This window comes from Plectropomus leopardus, chromosome 21 (assembly GCF_026936395.1).
Source record: "Plectropomus leopardus strain MGB_pleo_1.0 chromosome 21, ASM2693639v1, whole genome shotgun sequence".
Lineage (NCBI taxonomy): Eukaryota > Metazoa > Chordata > Actinopteri > Perciformes > Serranidae > Plectropomus > Plectropomus leopardus.
In genome coordinates, this window is record NC_142196.1 from 24,331,248 (window position 1) to 24,351,310 (window position 20,063).

General features: G+C 38.1%; 1 protein-coding gene across 1 annotated transcript in view; it reads right to left on the reverse strand.

The window, feature by feature from the left end:
• LOC121960545 (cadherin-12-like) overlaps positions 1-20,063 on the reverse strand; it is a 119,051-nt gene that overhangs the window by 56,223 nt on the left and 42,765 nt on the right. Inside the window, exon 2 of the mRNA XM_042510309.2 lies at positions 16,773-17,200. Within this exon, the coding sequence (XP_042366243.2) occupies positions 16,773-17,018 (246 nt within the window). The 5' untranslated portion in view covers positions 17,019-17,200. The remainder of the gene's footprint in view (positions 1-16,772; positions 17,201-20,063) is intronic.

Genomic DNA, 20,063 nt, shown 5'->3' on the forward strand with positions numbered 1-20,063 from the left:
CGCCACTCTTAACCGAACATGGACGTTATCATCCGGTCAGGTGTGCAGGGTTTCCTCCCTCCTTTCCAGGGGAAGACTTACTTGGCGGAGGACGCCTAAACGCCAAACGCATTCGCCTTTTTATCAAAGCCAAGACGATTGCAAAGAAAAGCTGAACGCGAAATGCCTGCAGGTATTTACAAGCTGTAAAAAACACTATTTCACTTGGTTTAATAGACGCGCAAACAAATTGAAAGTGCGTAGTAGGAGCGGAGGATGACCACTAGCTAAAAAGACGCGTGCAAGCGTCACTGACACCCCGCAAAGTGGATGAAAGGCTCAAAAATGCAACTACAGAGCACTGCATTACGTTTTTTTTTTTTAAAGACACCACAGATGTGCCAACTTTATTGGCTTCATTTGAATAGTGAAATATGAGCCAAGCCTCGGGAAAACGTCAGCGCTAGCTGAAACTACGCAATTGACGGGGGATTTTCAATCACCTGACGGCGGTCCTGCAGCCCCCCCCGGACAGGTGACAGTCAGTTTGGGCGAATAAATCTACCTGTTTGTTGATTCCTGCAACCAGTGGCTTCTCCTTCACCTGAACTGGACTGAAGACTCGTTTCACTCGCCATGTCCTGTTTTCCTGATGTCAACTTTGAAAATTGAAGTCTGAGGAGTTTGGACAGCGATGGAAAGCTATGAACCGAGTGGCCTGTGTCTTCAAGAAGTAGGACATGACTTTTTTTAAATTCTCTTTTGGTTGTGCTTGGAGGTCGCCTGGCCCTTTGTGTTGCAGTTTGGTGAAAAGCCGCCATGCTTTTCATTATTCTGCTGTTGGCTGCTGTGTTTCGTGTATACAGTGACACGCAGAGGTGTGTGTGAGTGCATGTAATGTAAGGCTGGGCTCCTATTTGTTACAATTATGGACCTTTAGTGTCATTGCATGTTGATAATATGATCCAAATCAAGAATCTGTTTTACCTAAGTATCTTTTCATAACTTATAAACTCACAAAATGAGTCATTAAAGTTATTATTTTTTATATTTTGTCTGATGTAATGCAGTGCAACTATGCATTCATCATCAAATCTGGTATTTTGTTTATGTTTGCAAATATATTCTTATTAACAGATGAATATTTATTTCATTTCAAACAAACTGCTCAGTCTTACTAACATGTCTGGGTGTGTCTATGCCATATATAATCCATGCGCATTAATCATTTTAATTTTGTCTCTTGTTTGATGGGGACATTGATTTGTCCGGCCATGTCATCAGACAAATTGGGGAACCACTTTGAGGTGGAGTGGTTGTGAATTTATTATTGTGTGACATGGCATGTGTCCAAAATGTGTGTGCAGTTCAATAATTATTAACAGGCACAAAGCCAGGATTGGATTGGATGGGACTGTAGTCGTTGAATTGTGAAATGGTTGCACTAGTGCACAGGTTTTGATTTCAGTGGAGAAACTTTGACGGCAAGTTGGAAATGGATACTGTGATGGTTTTTCGGTCAGGGGTGGTTTAGATATACATGTCTTCTTCCTGCTATCAAAATCTATTCTTTTCTATTCTGATCTTTTCAATGCTGCTTGAATTTCGGCCGCCGTGCCATTATCTCGGCCACTGCACCACTAGCGTGCATGTGTGTATGTGTGTAGCTGTGTTATTGGCAATGGTTGCTTACTTTTTGTGTTTTTTTGTTTTTTATGTATTTGGTTTTGTTGGAAAATGTTTGCACAGTCAACTGTAAAATCAAGTGGGTAAAGAGTCCCTTCTCTAATTAAAATGCTCCCATCAGAAAAAAAGGTAAGTGTCCGTTCAAGCACCAACAATTGCAGTTATGCATCACTTTGTGGTTGTGTGAAATTGCATGTCTGTAGGTGAGGCTGTAGAGCAACAACACTTCCCCAACCCACGAGGATTACAGACGTGTCTAAACCTTTGACATCAAAAGTGAGTTGGAGTGGTTTGAGTAAGTGTTTTATATTTGAAACATTTGTAAAGTTTAACTTGTAAAATGTAGATACACTAGTGGATGGATTGGTTTTTGTAGTTGTGGATAATGCAGACATAATGCAATCATCCAACACATGAATTTTCTGGTGAGCCAAATGAAAGGGAAGTGTGTCTTATGGGCCTTTTGGCTGTCAGCAGCAGTATGGTTAAAGAGTGTTGTTGCCCTCAGGTGCTCCCCAGGAACTCATGCTTCCGGGTTTGCAAGCCTTTCATAAAACACTGTGCATTTCAGCGCCCTATGTTTTTGTCAGATAGTAACGTGATCCTGCAACAACAGTAGCTGTTTTGTGCCTCTGTTCATTTATTATCCATCCTGTTGCCCATTGTTTTGTAATCCCGTAATCTTTTGCAATCCATTCACATGATCCACGGCATCGTTTGTACTACATTGTCAGTTTTGTCCCATTAGGCGGATGACATGACAATACCAGTGAACAAAAATCTCATTCGTAAGCATGATGAAAGTTGTAACCCCTTTTTTCCTCGTGGCGTAGGAGAGAGATCAGAGTGGCAGATGGACTGTTGCAACAATGCAGTCATAATAGGGTGCACAATCTTTTACTTGTTAGACCAAGCCGAGGGAAATGCGTTGTTGACAAAAAACCTGTCACTCATACACAAATTGTAACACCGTCGTGAAAATGTAGTTTTCCATTTTTATGAAGAATTTTTGACATACAGATTGTGATTGCATGATATTACAGCATGTTCATATTTATCTGTCACCCCCTCTGGGTGGACATACTAACAAACACCTCACACTGAAGTCTGTAGCTTGCAGAGCTAAATCAACATCTTTCTGAAATACTCTCAAAAATGAAGCATTATCAGCTTCATGGCAGTATATGTTGCATGGTAATTGTTTTGGATTGCATAATGTTGTTTAGCTTATGATAGTTTCCCTCATATAGTTCCATTATGATGTTGATATTAATTACTATATTGACAACTCATTGAACTTTTTAGTTTCGGCTGTTCAATCCTAATAATCATAGGGATGTACTGATTGGGCTGATGACTATGTTTAAAATAACAATTAGGCTGATAGCTGTATCAGTTTTTGTGTTGTTTATTTACCCCTTTGTGCTAGGGGAAACAAGATAATGTAGTTATGAAAAATAACTGGTTTAAAGTCAGTCAGCCCTTCATTACGCCACATTTGAATGAGCACAAATGTAATCATGCAAATTTATGAAATAACTTTTAATATATCTTCATTCACATGAACAACATATTTAAAACAAACCCTCAGAAGCCTTTTTTACTATATATAATAGGGCTGCAACAAACTATTAAATTATTTTCAGTGTCTATTTATTTATTTTCCGATTAATCGATAAGTTGTTTGTTTACTGTCAAAAAGGGATGAAAGAAACAAAAAAATAATATTAACATGTATGCATTTTTGACCAAAACTAGCTTTCCTCCTGCTCAGTTTAACACAGATTTGTTGTTTCCAAAATAGGATGTGCATCGATATTGAGTTTACTGATCCTTTCGTCCTGAAGGCACTCGGGAAGATCTGTGTTCATCCTAAACACATTTCTTTCTTAACATCAGCTACTGCCATCAGCGAATGTCATCTTATTTGTCAATGGCTGTCAACAAGGTCAATATTGACTTATATTGATGTTTGGCTGATAAATCGTTGCATCCCTAACTGAAGCTGGATTAGTTTACGCTCTGTAGGCAGACTCATATTTCTGTGTACAATTGAATAAATTATTACTTTGTGTTTATGATTAATAGGGTGTTTATATTTGTTTCTCCTTTGACTGACAAGAAAAGAAAAACACCCTGAGCATACTTTTCAAATTTGCAGTTTATTCAATACAAGCACCCAGGAGAGGCACCTGCAAACGGATTCAGAACTACACGATTAAAGATGAATTAGAAATGCACATATTAAAAAAAAAACAAAAAACAGGCACATTGCCTCTTTAATTATAAGTGAAAGTTGACTGATATTAATTAAAAAATCCATTACTCTAACAATGGTAATCAATTATATAAAGAGATTCATTAATAAGGAGGGCTTCTTTTAAACTACAAAACACCCATTGGGCTTAATAGACAAGAGGCAGAATGAAAGCCACAACCGTCTTAACAGTGAGTGATTTTACTAAAGAGGGGGGAAAAAAATTGTTCGTTCCTTCCCCATAACAGTTGTTTCCAATTTATAATACACAAGTCGACAAAACAGAGTCTGTGCGTGCAGAATTCAAATGATCGCGTAACCGTATGTCAATCGAGCAAACCAAACATACGTTTGGTTAACATAAAGCATGTGCAGAATGACTGAATGAGAGCCGGCTCGTAGGCGCAGTGGAATCATATGCACCCGTATTATGTCGAGAATGTCTTTACACTCCGTTTTTCATGATAAGCATAATTAGCAAGATGCTCTGCTCAGGGTACCGGTTGACATGGCAGCTATAAAAAAACAGCAGGTAGTGCGAGGAACTGAAATAAGATTCCTTTTTACAACCCAAACTCGCACCATCTGTTTGAGTAATTATATTTGCATTCATGATTTTCTCCTCTCTTTCTGTGTTCACAGTTTTTCAAGACTGTGAAACGTTTTACATTTTAGATAGTTAATGCCTTTGTGAAAGGGGTGTTTCAGTAATCACGTAGCCGTTCAGAGTCTTGCTTAACCTCATTTTGCGAGGATTTATGGCCTTTTATGGACATGCATTAGACATTGTAGGATTCAAAGCTGTGACCTATAATTTTCACAATGTTCTCCATTGCCATTAGGCCATCTTGCCCTGTCTAGAAGAGTTGAGGCAATGCAGATGGCCAGCCAGTGCATCAGCAGTGTTGTCAAAACAAATATCGGCAGGCCCATTACTCATCTTCTATTAGTGAAAAATACTTCTATTGACTGAAGCTACTCCGCTGGTACAAATGGGAAGAATGATAGCTCATCCGCTCTGGCTGTGGAATATTCACATACTTAGGATAGTGATTGTGCTTTGGGGGGGGGGTCTTGGCATTGAGAGATGGGGGTGTTCCCTGTTACTTTCAGGATTTGCAGCACATGGGCCCTCATTGGCTATGCACTAAACCCTGCATATTGATTAATTTGAGTGATTTCAGAGGGAAAATGTAACCAACCTCTGTAGAAAATGCTGTAATTGGATTTCTGCACCCAGGATTATGTGGAGCTCCTCTCAGGAATGCATATAGAAGCCACAGCTCTTTGCTGATAGCGAGTCAACATTGTTCCATGAATGGCCCAGCAACCTTGCACCAGCAAGTGCAGTCACATATCAGTAGACACTCTGAAAAACATTCAAACTTAACTTGTTCTTTTCATCTTTACATGCAGTGAAATATCTGTGCAGATTATGTTATGTAGAGCACAGTTCTGTATAGGTCTGATTTTCAAGACCTGCCTCTGAGCCGGAACCATAATGTGCAGTTAGGGTTTGGGGAAATAAACGATACAGCATAGTATTGCAGTGTTTTGTGTGGTAATAATATGCTGATATAACAAGTATTGTACTGTTATTATTATTATTATTATTATTATTATTATTATTATTGAATAATTAATATTGCAAATAAAAATTGAACATTTGGTAGCCTGGCTGAAAACATTATCTTCTAAACATATGTTGACAGTTCAATATAACAAAAAGCATTTAAAACTGCAGATATTTTGTATAATGTCATCATGTCTTGTGTATCTTGATAATTTTGTATTTAGGAGACTCTGGTGATTCCCACAACTACATGCAGTACTGCACCTGCACCCACCCACCACTCACACATGTGACCATTTATTTCCACAACCTGACACTGACTTAAATAATTTGGTGAGACAGGGCAACAATAGAGGTAATTTGGGAAACACAATTTTATGAATCTTTTTTGCTTATTCTCATAATATTGAGCAGCGCATCTCCACAGTTAAAGTCACTGTTAATAATGTGATTGAAGCGCTCTTTTAAGGAAGGTAAAAGACAACACTGACAATATTCCACTATCCAAAATTTAAGCTGATATCTAGTCTCATATCACATTATCAATATTGATATATCGCCCAGCTCTTTTGATTTGAACGTTGAACTTGAACATTTGATTAAAATATATTGATTTGATTTTAAACATTTATCACCCAACAACCCAAATTTGACCTAATTGAATAATTTATTTTTTGTCTGCTACAATATAGATATTTACTCTGTAAAGTAATTATCCTGTGTTCTTTTTTAAGAAAGAGGGATATTTTTATATTGTGTATTTCTTGGTTTAGTGATTTTGCCCCCTAGATTTGCATCAATTCGACATAGACATATCTCTCATCAGATTTCACACTACATGCTGTTAATCACTGTAAATCATTCTGTATCCACTGGGGCTTTGCATGTATCCCCAGCCCCACTGCTGTCTTGAATTTATTTTTATGCTGCAACTCATTATTAGGTCTGAAACTATCCTTCAATCCGCATTGTATTCAACCACTGTCCTACCAACCCAGTAGTGTGCTGACAGAGTGGCAGTATAATGGCATAGTGGAACTTTATGTTGTAGGTGGCTCCAAGTTCGAGCATTGTCAGGCTAGTGTTGTGTCACAGCACATGACGACTGCTGGTTGCGTGGTAAGTTTTTGGTGGGCAGTCGGTGTACTGGTGAGCTGCTGATAGAAAGAAAACACTGTGTCAAATGCTGCAAGCTTATTATAGCTGATCGATATTGGCTCGCGAGTCATTTCTTTGCTGCTGACAGCTTGGAGCTCGCTATCTGGGTTGTGTCATGCCTCAGTCAGGTAATGGGGATGGAGGGGAAAAAACGTAGCACACATACACACAGGAGGCTATCCTGGTGGATATGCAACCGTGAAAATGTGTAGGGATGTTGTGTATGTGAGAGAGAGTGAGAGGACCAAATGGGATAGATTGACAGATATAGCCTTGGGTGTGTGACAGCAGATAGAAGCTGTTGAGTTGTTTTCACCTCTGAAGCTGTATTAGCACAATTCAAATTCAGTGCTCCTTCCGCACATCTCAGCTGCAGCTGTAGACAGGCATTCATCAAAACCCGCGAACATGGTTGTTGATATAACTGTCACCTAGGTCAACAATCTGAGGAACTAATAGGATGCCATAAGACGCAGCTTTATCATATGAACTAAAATTTTACAAAAATATCTGTTTTCACATGAGGTTCTTCTTGCAAAGCAAATAACATGGTGCAGAATGATTTTTGACATATCACATTAATGTACATGACTATTATTGATCTGAGAGCTTGGGGTTAAGGCTTGATTCCCTTTTCTCATATCACACTTGATTAAACAACACAGTGATATTGATACAACATACAAAATGCAATTTTCTACCCAGATTCACGACAGTATTGCCCATCAGTGTCAAGGAACAAATGGAAAAATGTTGACCACGGTTGTAAGTGATACTGATTGGGGCATTAGCCCACCGTTTGGAAATATGATCCTGGCAATTCAGGAGGAAAGTCCATTACCCATGAGGACAAAATACATGAAATATATTACTTTGGCAGGACAGATGAATGGCATCATTAGCTTTTATTTCAGATGTTCTTTTTGAATTTCCCCGCAACATTCATCATCAACTTACATTACAATTGTAAATGCCCTCAACCTCTTAATATGTTCTAACGAGCCGCTGAATTGCCCGCAGACCTCATGCATAACCTTCAGGAGAGCAGTCCTTTTAAATTACTTTGCATTTGACAGTGAAATACGTAAGTAACTGTCTTGATGAATTTAGAGATAGCATAGATAGAATGCATGAGCATTTCATAGTATAGCACATTTCACATATTCCACACATTTATTGCAGTTTCTTCACCACCACTCAAACATGTTGCTTAGTATAATACTTTATAAATTGCTGTATTATCAATAGGGTCAAGGGTCATGTAATTGCTGACATGTGTACTTGTGTGCTTTGTCCCCGAGTCAGTGATTGCAGCATTGTTGTGTCAGACAGTCACTTACTTATTAGACACGCTTTATGAATGTCAATATTATTGTTTTCCATTTTGCTCAGACTCTGCATGGAGTCGCCTTGCTTAGCTGTAGGTCACTGCATAGACCTCTGCACTCAACAATGCAAAAGCAATCAAGTTATGAAGCCGGTGATTTTGGAGTTGATGTTAATTACCTGCTGCCTTTGCAGTCAGTCCCACTGAGGTATTTTACACCAGTGGCTGTCATCAACATAGTGTGTAAACAGGTTTGCAGCTTTTATATCGTCCGCCTCAGGTTTTCATGCATTTTACAGCTAAATTCCAAAGCATTTAAACTGGACCATATTTAACAACGCGGAACAGACTATCACGAGTAAGGCTGGTAAATTTCATATGGTCAGATGATGGAATCTCTCTTTGTTGGGCCTGGTGCATAAGTCTTGTTGAAAAGGTTTTTATGTCCTTCTTATAGGTCCTTATTGAAAGATTAAATTGCGGTCTCCACATCAGTAATAAATCTCAGCCAGGTGTGGGGTGGGACTGAGAGGAAGAGCCATCAATAAAAAGAAGGATGGTCATTCCATGTCAGGCGGGAAGCAAGGGAATAAACAAGTTGTAGGAGAAACTGGGCTGCCCTTTCTAGCAAAAGTGGTTTATTGACTTGTATTTAAATGAGCGACCTTTTGTCTGCAAGTGTGTGAAATGGGGCAGTGGAGCATGCCACTGCATGTCATCACATGCTCTGTATTGCAGTAGAGGGTACTGGGACTTTTTACCTTTTACTTGTATAGGTCCTTAGTGTGACTTTATCTAAATCAATTGGATTAGTCTTTAACCTTCAGTGCATGTGCTGTTATGGATATGATTTTTGCTTGCTGAATTTAATGGCTGCAGCATTGGTGAGTATTTTATGCCTCTCTGCTGGAGACAGCCACTACGTTTTTGGGTTGTCCGTCCTTTTGCCAGCCCTATTCTGGTGATTGCAATACCTTAAGAACACCTCAAAGTAATTTCTTCAAAGTTGGCATGAACATGCACTTGGACTCAACTGTGAACTAATTAGATTTTGGTGGTCATAGGTCAAAGGGCAAGGTCACTTTGACCCTGGCTTTCTCATTCTTGTGTCTGCAATAACTCACTCATAACACCCTGCGGGAATCTTTCCAATTTAGCATAGATTTTCACTGAGGCTCATTGATGAGCTGATGAAATTTTGGTGGTCAAAGTTAAAGGTCAGTGTCTCATTCCACCAAGCCCAGTATCTAAAGACAGCCTTGATGGTATTTCTTGAAATTTGTCATATCCGTCCCCTTCGACTTAACAATTAACTAATTAGAATTTGTTTGTCAAAGGTGAAAGTCAGTGTGACCTTGCATCTGTCTCATTCTCATGAACACAATATTTCAAATAGGCCTAGATAGAATTTCCTAAAATTTGGTACAAGAATGACTCAAGAAATGACCTGTAAATTTGGCAATCAAAGGTCAAGGTCACTGTGACATCACAAAATATGTTTTTTGTCATAAGTCTAGAATTCAGATGATTAATATAACCTCACAAATGTCTAATAGGACATAGTGATTAAGTGAGGGCATTTTATATTCAAAAAGTAAAAGGTCAGCTTCACTTTGACATCATAATATTCTGTAAAATTTTTTCTTGTGCCATCACTTAAAATCATATTTCAGGAACAGAAGGGGAGACATTTGGTCAGATAATGAATTTGTGACACAAATCTTGAGTTACCACCTTGAAACTGCGCTGATTGTATAGATTTTGTTGAGATGCCCGGGGGAAGTTGTGTTTAAAGCATCTATGTTTTCACAGACATGGATGTAAACTGTAACTGCACCTTGACTGGTGTTAGGAGGCATACAACTGCAAAGCAGTAATTCTAGTCTTTAATTGAACTGATTCCCTGACTGCATTTTCTTGCCAAGTGTATTATTTCTTTTAGTTCCCCTTGAAAGGGTTTTGGCACATTGCCTTGCTATCATGTTCCCATGATTTGTACTAAAAGAAAACATGGTTGTGTCTGGTGTTGCTTTCTGTGGGAGGTAACACAGAGTAGTCTTTCTGATGTGCAAAGATATTTTTTTTAGATGGAGTGATGGGTCTAAACCCTCATTAGTGAGATGGCAAAGGCTATGACTCTACAAAAACAAAAATGTTTTATTACAGTTACACACACCCTGTCTATACAACCTTGTAGCATCTGGTCAGTCAATCTCAGCAATGTTAGTGATGGCAAGCCTGAGAGATTGGCTGCTTTTGATTACACCTCCAGTGCTGGTAAGTGGTCATTATTTTTATCATGCTCCGAAATGACAAGCGCAGTTCCTTTAAGTGGATTCTGAATTGCCACATTACTATAATTCTAGAGAAAATATGTCACACAGCAATTCATGACCATTATGTTCAAATGGTGAGTGCCATGATGCTAGAAAAGAAATGCTGAAAAATAGCTGCTGAACTCAGCGGCGAGTTTAATAGAGAGTGAAAGGAAGCAGCTCGGCTTGATATACAGCCACACCATTAATGGCAGATTTTTCTTGCAGATAATCACCGCTCAGCATAGGAAAGGCCTTGGCATTATCTCATTGTGTGCGCACAGGATTGTTACATTTACCCCCTTAAGCCCTCTGGGCTTTAATTGCTAATCTGCAATAATGTGGTTGTTGTCAACAGACGATTTTAAGAACTTTCACAACATGGAGGCTTGCATTAAATGCGAAACGTTAGGGCTCAAGTGATTTCTAATCAATATGTTCTCGTGGGTCCTTTGTGTCCCAAGTGACAGAGTAATTATTCAGATCTTTTTTTTTAACAGTAAAGGAAGACAAACATAAAAATGTAATTGTTATATTCTCTGTGCATTGTTGATGGCACTGGAACAGTCTCGCCGTAAACTTGAACAAATGCTATAAAATAAAAAAACAACCCTTGTCAGACTGCTTTTCAATTATTTACATGTCCAATGTGGTATTAATACCGCCATTCTACTATTACATAAGTAAATTTGATTCTAAGTCACTGGTTGCATTTTCCGCAGAACTGTCTTAGTACCTCTGGACTATATGTGAAAAATCAAGTAGCCACCTTTCTAAATAACTTCAGTTCAATTGCCCTTGAGCAAGACCCAGAGCAGTTGCTTCCTTATTAATGCGTGCAGTAGGCACTAATAGTAGTGCTAAACACCATGCTGAATCTTGTCATGACCCTGTTTGCACCTCGGGGAGCAAAGAGGATAATTAAGTAAGTAGTGTAAGTTGCAGCTCCCAGCTGTAACTTCAGGTTTTCTAACATTCCCTTCATGTTTAGTGTCTTCCACCTCAACCCGTCTGACCAAAGACAATAATATATACATTCTGGCATATATGGCATATATATATTAAGATATAGCATTGTGTGTGTGTGTGTGTGTGTGTGTGTGTGAAATCAATATGTATATATTACTGCCACGTGTTGTTTTTCACAGTTTTTGTTCTCAAATTAGGTCACATGCATTAAATGGTATGAAAGCTTGAAACGGAATTCATTCCCTTTATTTTGTAGTCATACCCAACCAGCAAAACAAATGGAAATGCAGACATGGCATATTTTTCTACTGGTGTCGCAGAAGAAAAGAAATGTTGCTTTGCTTGCACTCATTAATCTGAAATAGACCGCAGCGTGTAAAGATGGATAATGTTTTTTGGTATGTCCTTCCCTGCACAAGATTAATATTTAACTGCATCTCATATGATTGCAACATAGCAAGGTTTGCATATGGAAAATGGAAATTTTCTTAGTGCTTTGAGATGTATGTTGTGTATGTTTGAAATAATAAATTAATAACATATAAAATGAGAGATAAGCAGACATACATCAAATTGTAAACAAGGCCCCATCTCCCTGACTTAGCCCAGGGAGCTTCTATGTCTTATCATTGTTTTGAGTAACCTCTAATTTGATGACTTAACGTTGTGTTCAAAATATGTTTAAACTTAAATTTTAAAGGCAGTCAAACAATGAATTGTGAAGATAATATCTCACACAAATACCATCTCGAGTGTTTTTTTATGTTTTTTTTTTTTTCAGTATGAAGCTTAAAATTTAAACCTTTTATCAAGACTCATTAAGTATTTTAGAACTAAGAACAACCATTATTGAAGTTTTCTAAGGAAAATTATTTCCCTTTATTGCTGGATGTATGGCTTCTTTTGCTCAACAGTCAGGGGTTTCAGTTGATGTGTTGTGCCCTTTTTCATACATTTTAAATGATAGACAGGTCTGGAGTGTAGGCAGGCCAGTCGAGCACCCACATTCGATTAATACTTAGACTGTTAGACTCCCTTTTTAATTATTTTTATCTCTTTTACTGCATTTATTTTTATATTTTCTAAAAACTTCTAGACATTTGCTTTATTCTTGTTGACCTTATACAGATTTTGTTCAGGCCTTTTTGCTTGACTGTCTGTCTTGACTGTCCTGCCTTTGCTTTGTCTGTCAAAGCAAAGGCAGGACAGTCAAGACAACAACAAGATAGTTAAGTCATGTTGGTTTTTTAATGCATTGCCACCTGCAGAATCTGCCGCTCAGTATTCTCAGTCACATTTTGAAAAAAAACAACTACAAGATAGTTAAATATGTTTTCTGTAGGGCTGCAACCACCAATTACTTTCATTACCAGTCAAACTTTGGACTTATTTTCTAAAAAGTTGGGAATACATTTTCAGTCAGTCAGCTAATCTTCTAACTAATTGTTGCAGCTCCAATTATATCTTCTTCTCTTTATTTTTATTCACCAGATGCAAAGGAAATACTACCTCTATTAAGCTTCCCATAGTCAACCGTTTGAGAGAGTGTGGTGATATTGAAAGATGTGTGGTTAAGTTTCACATGCTTTTAAAATTTTGTCCACCATGGGCAATTAGAGGTGGGATGAAGCTGAGATGCCCAAAATGTGTTGTAAGCACAAAGAGAGTGCTCTGATGCTGATCTGACTGTATTGTTTATGCAAGACTTTATTATGCACAGCGGCGTAATGGTGAAATGGATTAGTACCAAGTAGCCTTGGATAATTATTTTCGTGGTACAGTGATGGATCTTATAAATGAGCCTGAATACTTCCTGTGGTTGATTTAGGTTCAGTACAGCCTAAGACTCACATGAGTATGTTTTGACATTTCAACGTAAAAGAAAACAATTAGGCATTCTCAAGGACAGCTGAATGTTATCGTGTTGTTGCCGAACATCTGCCGTCACAACAAGCAACCACCGGCGCAGTCAGGCAAAGTTCACCAGTAAATAGGCAAAATAGTTGATCCGTAACACTGGTACTCTGACGCTCCACTCCATCTTCAGCAGTTGTAACCCTCCTCACTTCCTCCTTCAGTGGTTATCTTACATTCTGTGCGCTGTCAGAACTGACTAAATTACCGCATCTTGTTAGTAATATGAATTATGTTTTCAATGGCCAGCGCTAATTAGTAGTTATCTGTCTGCTGCAATTAAAATTGCCAGTGATGCATTTAATACCACACTCTTAAAATAGATTGTATTCTTGCTGACATGATCAGTTTTTTGTACCAAAAAAAGGCACATAATTTCATTCATGAATGACATTTATGAATAATATTGCTTTCTTTTGTTAATTTGCACTTTAAGACAAAAATTGAAACCCACCTAGAAACCTAATGAAACAATTGGTATTGATCCAGAGATGGTAGAGCTAACAAGGCCTTGAAGGCACAAATAACAAAAGACCTCTTTATAGAGTTTGCCATTTTTCAGTTTAGCTGTTACAACATTTACTCTGCTTGTATGATCTTGCACTTTTATTATATAACATACTACAGCTTCATGAAAATAAAACAGTCCATAGTTATTTTATTGTGTGCCAGTGTGTGCTTATCAGAACCCCCCCCCCCCACATAATCTTAGGAATATCATTTTTCAATATCATATAGGGGATGCAGAGCTGTACCAGATTTTAAAACTTGGTTTGTGTAAAAGCTGCAGTGCCTTTATCCTCTGTTGCTCTGCGTACAATGATGCAGCCAAAAACAGCAAGGCGTTTACTGATTGATGATTTGAATCATCAGCACTGAGGGGGCAGCCCTCAGGATAAGTAATATATTAACACAAATACATCAAAACAAGTGGAAGCAAAATTCAGTTTAACTTTAAGTGTACATTTCCAAATCTCAGGTTCTCTGGAGGCTGAGATAACAGATTTGTTCATGTTTTAAGCCACCTTCAAGAGAATCCAAGCAGCCAAATGGCTAACAATCCACTCTTGGCCGGGGATGTGGTTATGCATTGAAAAAAAAATGTAGGCAGAGTGCTTTATACCAAACATAAAAGGTTTATCTCATTTTCTCAATATATGTTAGTCGGATTAGAGGGGAGGAAGCAAAATTCACACAAAGGTAGCACTGCACACAGAGATTTTTGAGGGGAAGTGGCTCACCATGTCACCTGAAAAAGCATGAAGTTACATGCTCACACCCATATCTTTTTACTCATTCAGACACACACACACACACACACACACACACACACACACACACACACACACACACTTCTTTACTCTGATCAGAAGATAGGCTCTACATACATAGTAATTAGGATGCTGCATCTGCTTCTGTTGCCTCTCTTTGGAGGGCACTGTGTTAAATTGGGAATAAATTCCATACACAATTATTAGTGTTTAATATTGCACCAGAAACTACCAAACTTACAAACTTGTAAAAAATACATCACGCACAAAATGATTTGTATATATTACAGACAGTATGTTATGTTGAATTTCTGGTATGCCTCTACAGTGAACAAAGAATCCAAAAAGAGATTAACCTTGTTATCGTAAAAATGCATGCTTTTTGGGGGTTTCTTGGATTTGACTTGGATTACACTGCAGGAGTTTTTAAAGGCATGTTTTGATCTAGTTTTGCTTTAGTTCAATGCAGTCCCCCTTTACTTCAAATTATGAAGAATGTTCACCGTTTTTGGATTCTCTGTTCACTCGAGAGGCATGCAAGAAAAGCCAATTTTCTTCACAAATTCAAGGTAACTTGCAGAGAATAACTGAAATAGTCATTTTGAAGTTGAAGTGTTCCTTTAATGATGCTTTAAGGATAAGGCACAGCAGCGACCATGTGCTAATTAGCTGATAAATGAGAACCAAAGAATAAGGTTTTGTTTTATGTTGTTTTTATAAATTTGATTTCAAGTAAACATGCAAACCAACCATAACTACTGAGGAAATCGCATCCATAACTAGACTACATGATAGGAAAGAGCTGACATTATGTCCGTTACTGCTCAAAGAAAGGAAGGTATAGAGGGAACCAGTGACAAGTGACGAAATTATGCTTGTAAAGATGTTTATAATTTCTTCTTCATTGGTTCAGAAAGGCACTTCTACCATTGAGGGTTAAGTGGCAGTCGCTCAGCTTCTATAGCCTCAGCACCCTGCAGGTCACTGAATGGAAATCATGTTTACACTCTAGAGTGAATACATTACCACAATTAGGCATTGATGTATTGTAGTACAAGTATTCATTGCACGAAGACTCATGGTCCATTAGAGTTCATTTATGTGCCTTGAAAACAAAACTGTTGCCCTTACAGGCCTTTGCGATAGCACTCGATAACTCCTTGGAAGACGTGTTACTAGCACCCTGCACTCCTGGTCTCCAGGCATTATCTATTTAACACTTATCTTGTTATAGCTACAGTCATTTTGAAGCAAAAGCCTTTCCCTCAAGATTGTCACGACAAAGGTCCGAGGATCTCATCTCCAAATGCTTTTCATATGGCAAAGAATCAGTCAATTATTTTGAAGCAGTGCAGCAGCCCAGGATTAAGTGACTTAAGGGTGCAGCAGACAGCAGCCTCCCTCCACCCTCCCTCCTTTTTAGCCTCAGAGACTTCCACAAACAGCATGGCTTGTCAGGGCTGATTGCAGCGGCACTGGGGCAGATAAGTCAGTCTTACTATTATCCTATGTAAGCTAGGAGTGCCAAATTACAACTTTAGCCTTAAACCCCCACAGAGTTTACTTACGAAGGTCTTAAGCCACAGCAGAGAATACAAAATCCCACACTAAAAACAGAGATGGCCAAGGTTTGAGAGGGGACAAAAAGAAGTGTGTACAGTATATATCTCAGTCTGGATTCAGTTCAGGCTATCGGCTCTCACTGCTGTCTTTTTATTGCTGTCAGCATCTCCCCTGGCTCATAACCATGATGTTCTGACAGCTTTACAAGGGTTGTAATTTAGATTTATTTCTACCATGCTATTGATTCTCCCACCACTTCATAGCCACGTGTGTCTGGCTAGTGTAACACAGAAATCTCCGCACAGCTCTATTAGCATGTATAGATTTTCCTCCCATGCCTAAAACCATCTAGATCTAAAAACACTAACAAACAGGGACAGTTTAACAACAAGAGCATTAGTAGATTAAATTGGCGAGGCTTAGTTCCAGGTGTAAAATGAAAGTAGGTAACCTGCGGCAGTTGCCATCAGAGTTGGTGAATACATTTGTCCATTATTTCATTTCAGTTGACAGCGGTACCGTAAATATTGTAGATTATATACATGTACATATTGTGTTATTTTATTTATTTGATATTGCCCAGCTGAAACCACAGTAGTTTTATATAAGTATGCTTTTCTCTTCCTTTTCTCCTATGTTGTCTCCCTCACGTTCTATCACTCCCTCCATTTACTACCAATTCAATTTCTCCCAAGCTCCTTACTATGTGATTTATGACTTCTCCCACACCATAAAAAGCTGGAAAAATAAGGCTTTTTACCTTGCCAACGTACTGCGGGTCTGACCCCATGTACTCCTCCAGTACAAAGAACTGGTTCCACACCCAGCCCCTTTTGACCCGTTGAAATCCATTCGCCCCATTCTTCATCGGGCCCACCAAACTCCTGGCGCGCTCCCTCCCCGTCCTGCTCCGTCCCAGCGGCGGTAAGGGTGGACGTAAAGAAGAGACTGAGCCTTCGTCGACGAGAATCCAAAGGAACAGCAGCAGGCAGTTCCTTGTTAGCATTGGCGATCTGTGAGGTTCAGGTCCCCAAGTTAAAGTCCAGTGACGAGAGCTGAGCCACACTGAAACAACTAGTGAAGGTGGTGATGGGAAATGGGTGAGGTGGGGGGGGCTGTGCCAGTGCCCACGAAGCAGTTTTCTCGGGTCTGTCAGGATCCCACTCAGAGATTTATGGAGCTCATCACCTGAAGGAAAGTAAACAAACACATTGTTAAAAAGTTTGCCTTTGCTGAATCCCCATTACTTGTACTGTATCAATGATGCAGTGTTATTATTCTGATTAGACAGTCCAGTACTGTCAGCACACGTGGTCTTCATAAAGGATGTATGTGGATGTTAATGCTTGTTGTTCATAAATACCAGTGACTTAGTGGCTTTTTCTGGCTAATAGTCTTTGCCTTTGTTTTTAACTGACAAGTGATGCTAGAAGCTTGGGGTGCGCAATTAATTAATTAATTATACCTGATTTGTTGCAGCTCTTTCCATGTAGGATGTAAAAAAATGACTAAGCTTTGATTTGTTTGATTAAAATAAGATTTTACTTAACTCTATTATTATTTTATTTATCTTTATTTTGACATGAATTAAACTTTATTATAAGAGAGTATTAGTTACCTTTATTATAACAGTACTTTATTTAACTTAACAAGAACAGTACATTGTTTACCTTTATCTTAAGAGGACTTAATTACTTATTATAACACTAATTAACTTTATTATAACAGTACTTCTTTACCACTTACATGTATGATTACATAATAATAGTTATTTTGACACTGTTATTAAAATACTTTATATTACTGTATTATACTTTATTTAACTTCATTGTATCAGTACCTTATTTAACTTTATCATAGCAGTACTTTATTTAACATCTTAACAGCATTTAATTTAGCTTTATAATAGTAGTACGTTATTTAACTTTATTTTATCAGCACTTTATTTAACTTTATTGTAACAGTACTTTATTTTACTTTATTTTAACAGTATTTTATTTGACTTTATTAGAACAGCACTTAAACATTATTTTAAAAGTATTTTTAAAACTTTATTAGAGCAGAACTTAATTTAACTGTATTATAACTTTATTTGAATTACTTGTAACAGCAATTTTTTTGTACTTTCATATTTTAGTAGACTACAGTAGTTTGAGCAGATTTCAAACCATTAAGATTTATATCATGTCTAACGATGTAGTCTAAAAATGCTGCAATATATTTTCTAGGTCATAGCCCAGCCTGTACTGGCATTTGCGAACATGAAAATAAATAAGTGTAATAATTATTTGCCTGTTGATAGAGTACCACTACACTCAACAGATCTTTGATGTATGCTCTAATTAGCTACATTACTTGTCTCTGTAGTGAAAACTGTGACTTTATTTTTGCTGTCAATTATGGGCCACCACACACTGTGCCACAGACCTGTCAGTGGTACTTCAGTTCCTTGATTGCCCATGGAGGTTGAAAGTCATGTATTATTTAATGACATCTTAATGAGAGGGTGCTGAGGAGCTTTAATGTCATTGCTTCGCACACCTCGTAATAGTATTTTTAATCCAATCTGTCTGAAAGTCACAGAAAATTTGAGGTAAACCATATAAAAAAAAAAAGAAGGGTTTACACAAAAATGCAGTTGCTTCATCAGTTACATGCAACCATGAATTGGTAGATCATACATCAAACAATGATACAATGACATGTGTACTGTATGAGATGTCAGTGCAAAGCAGCATGCTCACAATGGTTTCTTAAACATACTTTGCTTTCTCCCAGGCATCACTCCAGTGAGGAGCACAACAGATTTGACAGCCAACGGCCACAGGAGATTGTTCTGCCTGCCGCATTATGTCACTTGACTGACACGTGTTCTATGAGAGCGGCAACTCATATGGAAGATTACTTATATATAATCCAGCTCACAGACAAGCAATTGAATATTTGATTAGTTTTCTACCAGTAGTCTTTGTTTATGTCTTCACATAGTTCAGCGGAAGTACCAATGAGCTATGAGATGGATGTTTCATGTCACAGCATTGTCCTGTCATACCATTAAGTCTGATTTTGTATGCATGAGTAAAGCAAGTGTAGGCAGAAGCAAGTGTGAATTTGCAGTAGCTGCTTCCTCCTATGGCAAACGATTTGTCTGCCAAAGGGTCGGAAAATTTTTGCGGAGGAACCAATTTGACCCACAGACTAACCCACAGAGGGACCGACTGACCAACCAATCAACCCACAGAGCGACTGACTGATAGACCAGCTAACTTACAGAGTGGGCTATAGAGCGGCTGGTCACAGATGAAGAAAGAATATATTCAAACAATTCTGAACAGCTCAATGTCTTGTTTTTGTAGTAAATTTCCAATTTAATTTCCGACCAACCTATAGAGTGGCTCATCACAGCTGAAAAAAGAATATGATCTTACAGTTCTGAACAAATCAATCTCTTGTTTTTGCAGTAAATTTCCAATTTAAAACAATATCTATACATCAAGTTTATCTATCAATATAAAAACAGAACATTTGTGGTTGATTTGTACTTTACACTAGTAACCTCATATGCTGTATTCATTGTTGAAATTAAAATGAAAGGCAGGTACTACATTATATGTCATGTCAAACCACAAACTAGAAAAATAAGATGAAACAGGATCAAAAAAGACAATCTAGGTCAATGACTACATCTTGTAACCTCAAAGTTATTTACTTGTATTTATTGATGTCAGAGGAATTATGTTTTGACGGGCAGCACATCTTCATCATCAAGAAGACTAAAATGTGATTTCTTAATTAACAATCATCCATTATGCAGCCTAATGCATGGAAGAAAAAGAAATATTACAGAACAAACCTAATTTGTTAAGCCTCATTCATTATTGAGCAAACAGAGATTGCTCTGTTGTTGTTCACACCTTGTTTGCAAGCCCGACTACCATATCAACACTCAGGCATTCAGCTCTGGCCTTGTTACGAGACACTTAATTGCGCTGAAAACAAGAGAAGGGAACCACAAATGGTTGGAGTGAAGAATGGAGCTAATGGTTTCCAC